The 8216-nt window shown below is 44.0% G+C and overlaps 1 protein-coding gene across 1 annotated transcript; it reads right to left on the reverse strand.

The window, feature by feature from the left end:
- Positions 1-2767: 2767 nt before the first annotated feature.
- Positions 2768-8216, reverse strand: ASCL3 (achaete-scute family bHLH transcription factor 3). The gene is made up of 2 exons (XM_003254920.1): positions 8175-8216; positions 2768-3369 (listed from the first exon to the last, which is right to left on the reverse strand). The coding sequence occupies exon 2, from the start codon at positions 3355-3357 to the stop codon at positions 2812-2814; it is 546 nt and encodes a 181-aa protein (XP_003254968.1). The 5' UTR covers positions 3358-3369; positions 8175-8216; the 3' UTR covers positions 2768-2811.

Here is an 8216-nt window from a genome sequence, read left to right on the forward strand (position 1 = left end):
GGGGAAATGGGTTCAGCATGTGCAAAATCACACTGAACTTGCTTAGGAGTCACATTAAAGCAGACTCACATCAGGGTTTGGGTGTGAGAGTAATTCTGGTTACAGATTACAGAGGCATCATCGCTAACCCCATCAGATGTTATCTTACATATAGGAAAAGGCCAAAACTCGGGTCATTTATCTTTTAAGGAATGTAGTGACTCAGGCAGGAGACAACGGGGTGCAGGAGGGAGAGGGGCGTGTACTCTGTCCTGTCGTGTCTTCAAAGCTTCTTTACGAAGAGCGAAAGAGCTGCCTGCGGTAAGAGTCAGGGGCTTTGTGAAATGTTGCTGGCAAGGAGAAATGAGAAAACACGGCTTCTTATGTTTCTGCTTTGTTTTGCAGTAGGGAGCTTTGAAAACTAAGCTGATAAATTTAAACAAGGTGGCATTCAGAAGGAAGTCATCAGGCAGCTTAAGCGATGAAGTGACATGAAATACTTTCAGAGAGTGTGAGGTGGAGCCTGTTAAGAATGCAGCCCAAGAGGCCAGACAGGAGACTGCTACCAATAACCCAGACACAGGTGACGGGATTGCAATAAGAAAACAGTGACAACAGATATTCATCGACACCTTCCTGATTTGAGGCTCTTTGCTGGGTACTAGGAATAGAAGATGAATAAGCCTGCAGTCTACTGAAGAAGACAGAGATAGGTGTGTAAAGTGTCTAAAGATAGCAGGATAGCAACCACAAGAGAAATATTTATACAAAATAAAGGAACAAGTAACGGCTGGGATAGGAAGTTGGAGAAGACTTCATAGAGGCATAGCAGTGGAGAGAAGTGTGATAGACAGTATGTGATAGGTCATTGACTGGGCCTTGGGACAGATGGGACCTGGGAGTTAAAGGAGAAGGAAGAGCTGAAGCTGGCCATGGAAGCAGAAATAGACACATTTTGAAGGCAGACCCCAAGATACGGGGCAGGGACTGTCCTTCCCAGGTATGAAGGAAAGGCCTGGCAGCTCCAAGTTTTCTAGCTTAGAGAACCTAGAGAATGGTGATGCTATGGACAAAACAAGATAATGATAATAATAATCAGTAATGATGGCCAGGCACAGTGGCTCACACCTGTAATCCCAACACTTTAGAAGGCAGGGGTGGGAGGATTGGTTGAGGCTAGGAGTTCGAGACCAGCCTGGGCAACATAGCAAGACCCCATCTCTAAAAAAAATGTTTTTGGCTGGGAGTGGTGTCTCATGCCTGTAATCCCACCACTTTGGGAGGCCAAGGCGGGTGGATCATGAGGTCAGGAGTTCAAGACCAGCCTGGCCAACATAGTGAAACCCCGTCTCTACTAAAAATACAAAAAGAATTAGCTGGTTGTGGTGGTGGGTGCCTGTAATCCCAGCTACTCGAGAGGCTGAGGCAGAGAATTGCTTGAACCCAGGAGGCGGAGGTTGCAGTGAGCCGAGATTGCATCACTACACTCCAGCCTGGGCAACGGAGTGAGACTCCATCTCAAAAAAAAGTTTTTAATCATGATGAATACTTATTACATGTCAAGCTCTGTTAATCATCATCATAAACACATGGGAATTGCTGTTGTTGTTATTCTCATCTTGTGGAGAAGAACCGAGACATAGAGAAGAGGTAGCAGAGTTATACTGCAGATACAGGTCTGGTCTTGCTCTGTCGCCCAGGCTGGAGTGCAGTGGCACAATCTCAGCTCACTGCAAGCTCTGCCTCCTGGGTTCACGCCATTCTCCTGCCTCAGCCTCCCGAGTAGCTGAGACTATAGGCACCCGCCACCAGGCCGGCTAATTTTTTGTGTTTTCAGTAGAGACGGGGTTTCACCATGTTAGCCAGGATGGTCTCGATCTCCTGACCTCGTGATCCACCTGTCTCAGCCTCCCAAAGTGCTGAGATTACAGGCATGAGCCACCGCGCCCGACCTTTTTTTTTTTTTTTTTTTTTGAGATGGAGTCTTGCTGTGTCACCCAGGCTGGAGTGCAGTGGCGCGATCTCGGCTCACTGCAAGCTCCGCCTCCTGGGTTCACGACATTCTCCTGCCTCAGCCTCCTGAGTAGCTGGGACTGCAGGCGCCCGCCACCACGCCCAACTAATTTTTTGTATTTTTAGTACAGACGGGGTTTGACCGCATTAGCCAGGATGGCCTCAATCTCCTGACCTTGTGATCCGCCCGCCTCGGCCTCCCAAAGTGCTGGGATTACAGGTATGAGCCACCATGCCCGGCCACAGCTCTGCCTTCTTGGACCCTATACTAAGCTGCCTGAAGAAGTCTGCATGCAGGAAAATGATGCATCTGAAATAATTTCAAATAACAACAAGGTTTTGTAAACTACTTTTGCTTTAGCCCCAAGACACTTTCCCACGGTGGTGACTTCTTGTCAATCCTCAATAAATAAAAATCTCCAAATGTTGACAAATGAAGAGAAGTTCATTGTGATTGTTCAGCACGATGCTTCAGGGAAGTGACGACGGGCATCAAGTAGTTAGTCACGCTTCACAAGCTTCCGTGAGAGCTTCTCACAGCTCAGCCTCTGGCCAAGCATGTGAGAAGGGCAGAGTGAGACATGCAGAGACTCTGGGGCCCCCTGCTCCCCTAGAGTTCATGAAAGAAGCAGAGCAGCTCCTCAACCTACTTGAGATCATGTTTAGTACAATTGAAACCCAGGCGAGTAATACCCAGCATAGGTTAGCATTTGAGCTATTTCCTGCCCACATGGAAATTACATTTAGGAAAAGCTATTGAATGATGCTGTAAGAGACCCCATTTTGTGATATTATTCGTATCTATTTGGAAACAGCGACTCAAACAATTCTGAACATAGGATCAGTATGGTGGCTGGTGGTTGCTATCATGGAGGAAACTTTTCCAGGATTATTCTTGGTCTCATCTTTATCAGGATACAGAAGAGACTGCAGGTAGTTAATGTACTTGATCGCAGCTCTGAGGGTTTCCACTTTGCTGAGTCGCTTCTCCAAATACTCCTCTGGCAGATGATGGCGGAGCTGGGCGTACCCTTCATTGACACATTTCACTCGCTGCCTTTCTCGCTCATTCCTTTTCCGGATGAAGGCCGGCCCGTAGGAGTACTCGCACCTTCTGTAATTTGGATAAGGCATCGGGAAAGAGAAGGGGCAGGGTTCACTGTAATTTCCCAGGATAAGGGAGTCACTGGGAAAAGGCAGCAGGGGCAGCTCCTCAGAGTAAGGGGATGGCACCGGGGCCTCCGGGTGCACGTGGAAAGTGACCATGGGCTCCAGGTAGAAAGACCTGGTCAGTGGCAAGCGGGCAGAATCGGGAAAGATAGGAAGTTTGTCAGGTAGACTAGAGTTGCCTCTGTTGTCCATCATTTCCTCTTTAACCTGCAAACATAACCAAGTTTATAAATGTGGTCAGATAGAGAGCAGATATGATCTACTTTCTTGGAGATCAATATTTTATTTTATTTTTAGAGATGGAGTCTTGCTCTGTCGCCCAGGCTGGAGTGCAGTGGCGTGATCTTGGCTCACTGCAACTTCCGCCTCCTGGGTTCAAGCAATTCTCCTGCCTCAGCCTCCCGAGTAGCTGGGATTACAGGCGTCTGCCACTGCACCCAGCTAATTTTTGTATTTTTAGTAGAGATGGGGTTTCACCATGTTGGCCAGGATGGTCTCGATCTCTTGACCTCATGATCCGCCTGCCTCGGCCTCCCAAAGTGCTGGGATTACAGGCGTGAGCCACCATGCCCGCCTGGAGATCAATGTTTTAAAGACTTTTCTGCTTTGATGACCAATTTCTGAGCTCATGTGGTCAATGAGATGGTGTTATAATATTCTGTGTGTAGTAAGAGGATTTTTGGTGGTACACAGAAACAGCACTAAATAACATTGAATCGCCTTATGAGAAAGTTATTCTCCTTCTGTTCTTTTTCAATCCTTGTGGTTATAAAGATACAACCTTAGTCTGCTGAGAATGTGTCTTCCACACCGCACCACTAGAATTCTTTTTTTTTTTTTTTTTCCTTTGAGACAGGTTCTAGCTCTGTCGCCCAGGCTGGAGTGCAGTGGTGTGATCATGGCTCACTAGAGCCTTAACCTCCCAGGTTCAAGCAATCCTCCTGCCTCAGCCACCTGAGTAGCTGGGACCATAGGCGGGCATCACCATGCCTGGCTAAGTTTTGTATGTTTTTGTAGAGACAGGGTCTTGCCATGTTGCCCAGGCTGGTCTCAAACTCCTGAGCTCAAGCAACCCACCTGCCTCAGCCTCCCCAAGTGCTGGGATTATACACAGGGAGCCACCGCACCTGGCCTAGAATGCTTTCTAATCATCCTAAGATCAAAGCCTTCAACAAGCAATAGCATCTAGTTAGAATTCAGTGTCTTTACTAACTTCTGTTTATTGTGAGTTCTAGTAATTTCACATTTATGGTAGCGACATAAAGTTCCTTTTTTTTTTTTTTTTTGAGACAGAGTCTCGCATTGTTGCCTGGGCTGGAGTGCAGCGGCGCGATCTTGGCTCACTGCAACCTCTGCCCCCCGGGTTCAAGTGATTCTCCTGCCTCAGCCTCCCAAGTAGCTGGGATTACAGGTGCCCGCCACCAAGCCCAGCTAATTTTTTGTATTTTTAGTAGAGATGGGGTTTTATTATGTTGTCCAGGCTGGTCTCAAACTCCTGACCTCATGATCCACCCACCTTGGCCTCCCAAAGTGCTGAGATTACAGGTGTGAGCCACTGCGCCCGGCCATAAGGTTTGTCTTAAAACTAAATCTACTTGAGTAAGAAGCGTGATTTGATTTAAAGACAAAGAGTGAGTAAATAATAGTACAGGTGGAACAAAGATATAATGATGATTGTGAAGACGTGCAAATAAAAAAAGTGTGGGAAGGGCTGAAACACCAAAATATTCAAATATATGCAAGGGAAATTATGAATTAGTTAATGATCATGCAACCTCAGAGGCATAGCCTTCTTAAATAATACCTGATGTGCTAGAGGCAAAACTGAAAATACAAATAAAAAAGGAATCATTTGCTCTTAAATGTTCACTATGGGACTCCTTTAGGTAAGAAACTTCCCCTACACATTTAAAACATAGTCAATATACAAGTTTTTACATATGTAGAACTGTAAATATATTGAGTAAAGTGTAGCTATGTTTAGGTTTTTAAAATTTTTTATTTATTTTACATTTTTATTTTTAGAGGTAGTGTCTTGTTCTGTCACCCAGGCTGGAGTGCAGTAATGTGATCATGGCTTACTGCAGCCTCAAACTGCTGGGTTCAAGTGATCCTCCTGCCTCAGCCTTCTGAGTAGCTAGGACTGCAGGTGTGCACCACCATGCCTGGCCTTTTCTTTTTCTTTTTTTTTTTTTGTAGGGATGGGGTCTTGCCTTGATGCCCCGGCTGATTTTAAACCTCCTAGCTTCAAAAGATCCTCCCACAGCACTGGGATTACAGGCATGAGCCACTTCACCCAGCCTATAATTAAGTTTTTTTGGTTTTTGTGTGTGTGTGTTTTTGTTGAACTCAAGGATGAAGCAGTATAACCCAAGAGGTTCCACACCAACGCATTTCTTCTTTGTGAATAGGTCTATATCCTTCTCCTGTTTTAAACTACTGTTACTTTTTGCCTTTGACTGTAGTCATATAGCAACAACAGATTTTACAGAGGCACTGCAGTGTAACCGGTTAACTTGGAGGCAGGGGGAAAAGAGCTTTTTCTCTCAGTCATAACACCCTCAGGTTTCAATATGGCCTTACCCCTTCCTAGCTGTGTGTCCTTAGGAAAGTGCCTTAACCTCTCTGAGCTTTCACTTTCCCCATGTTCAAATGAGCTACTAACTATTCTGCAGGGTGGTTGTGAGGATAAAGTGAAAAAAATACAGTTGACCCTCCATATTGGTGAGCTCCTCATCTGTGTATTCAACCAACTATGGGTGGAAAATATTCAGGGGGAAAAAAGGGATGGCAGCATGGGTACTAAATAAGTACTGACATTTTTTCTGTCATTATCCTCTAAACAATACAGTGTAACAACTATTTGTATAGAATGTGCATTGTATTAGGTATTATAAGTAATCCAGAGATGACTGAAAGTGTTTGAGAGGGTGTGTGTACGTTCCATGCAAGTGCTACGTTATTTTCTATAAGGGAGTTGGACCTCTGTGGATTTTGGTATTTGAGGGGAGTCCTAAACCCAACCCCCCCAGGTACAGAGGGGTGACTGTGCCTATAATGCACCCAACGTTTGCCTCTTTCCTTTCTTTAGAGATGAATGAATCCTTATGTAGCATTCCTTTCTAAACTGCACCTTATAGAAAACCTGGTTTATGTTTTCCTTAACACTGTAGAGTCACAACACTGATCTATCCTAAACACACGTGTTGAGAGATGAGGAACATACCTAAAGTGGAGAAGGAAAAGCAGCTTGAAGTCTAATTGTGGGCCTCCATCAAAGAAGGAAATACGGTGTTAATTTCTCAGCAGGCTGATTTTTCAGCATCTTTAGGAGTGAGGGGTTATTATCTGTGCTTGGCATACTACACACACACACACACACACACACACATACACACACACACACCAGTCCTAATGTTTAGGGCAAGATTAGATAATATTGGCACTTGTTTCTCTACCTGAATACAGCAAAAACTCAGCAGGCTGCACTGTGTAGTGGGAGGAGCAGCCCCTAAGACCAGAATTCAAGTATGAAGGTCAGGGGACTAGAGAAACAGCAATGGCAGCAGGGGCAGGGGTGTCGGGAGGGAGGAGTGGCCAGGGTTAAAGGGTTATAGTAAGTCATGGTGAAAGAGGCTGGAAAAGAAGTCAATGCCAGGAAAAGCTCTTCTTAAAAGGGACGGGGTGGGGGGATGAGATAAGTGGGATAGGTCCAATTAAAAATCGAAACAGAGGAACAGGAAACTAAAGATTCCAAATTACTGACCAAATGACCTAAGATAACTAACAAAACAAAAATCTCTGGAAAACTAAAAACTAGCCAGGATTCTGTCAAAAAGAAAAAGTTACTGAGAGAAACAAGTTAGGAAATTCCCAAGCCAGGAATTCTAGAGGGTAAGAGAGAAAGAACGGGTATGGCAGAAGCTGCAAAATGGTGGCAAATGGGTGTGGAGTCCGTATTACTGCATTTCTGACAACAGCAGAGACATAGTGTTGCCTTTAGTTAACAAGCGGGAATTAACAGCCTACCAAAAAGTAAAGCAGATGTCATCAAACCTAACTATACAAAAATCATTCTTTTGGTGATGGTTTTACCCTAAAAGACCATTTAAACAATATCCTAAATCTTGACCCAGATGAAATCTGAGTAATTTGTATATGCCACAAGTAATTAAGACTTTCTAGGTTTTAGCAATAGTTTTCGTAATTCTTGAAAAAAGAGCATGGTGTCTCTGGAGGCACACTGATGAGAAATTTTTTCTGTTGAGCATTTCCAATAAGTTCACCAATCAATGTACTAGCATTTAAATATGATCACCTTTTATTCAAAGAAGAAAATTTAAGGCAGCAGAGTAAGAAAATGAAATAAAATGCAGCAACAAGGAGAATCAAGATGAAAAGCCTAGTGGGGTCTGGATGTGTTTGTAGGAATTGAGTATAAGTTTTTAAAAGAAAGCAACACAGATTGGTAGTGCTGGGGCTCCATGGTTCCAGAAACAGACACAGCTAACAAACACATCTATGTTGGGAAAATCTCAGATTCTGCCTTAGAGCGATTCTGGGAAATAAATGATGAGGTCTTAATGATAAAATTGTAAGAGATTCTGGATGTCTGCTGAGCATAAAAGCTTCAAATTTCAGAGATGTATAGCATGTAAAAAATAAAAAGCTACAACTGCCGATATAATTGAATTATGGAATGTTAGAGCTGGAAGGAAACTTAAAACTTCCTCATAGGTTGTAATATGTTGCTAAGGTTACAAAGCTAGTAGCAGAGCAGGGGAGAACCTAGTGTCCCGACTTCCAAATCAAAACTCCTTCTGCTCTTCTAGATGATTTAATTGCCAGCAAAACCTGGATCTTCCATTATATGGGTAATAATTGGTAGTTTAAGATAATGGAATAATCCGATAGCTGACAAAATTCAGTATTTATCAACTGTACCTAGGGATTTTCTTAAAAATCGTGTTCTTATTCTTCCCCATGGGCCACTCTGGAGAATAGTCTCTTACCTGAGTTTTGTTGTCAGGATGCTGTATTTTGGGCTGAGTTGG

Source organism: Nomascus leucogenys, chromosome 15, assembly GCF_006542625.1.
Source record: "Nomascus leucogenys isolate Asia chromosome 15, Asia_NLE_v1, whole genome shotgun sequence".
Classification (NCBI taxonomy): domain Eukaryota; kingdom Metazoa; phylum Chordata; class Mammalia; order Primates; family Hylobatidae; genus Nomascus; species Nomascus leucogenys.

Bases quoted from the DNA above. Each gene is read 5' to 3' on its own strand.
- ASCL3 (XM_003254920.1), bottom strand. From the start codon at position 3,357: ATGATGGACAACAGAGGCAACTCTAGTCTACCTGACAAACTTCCTATC.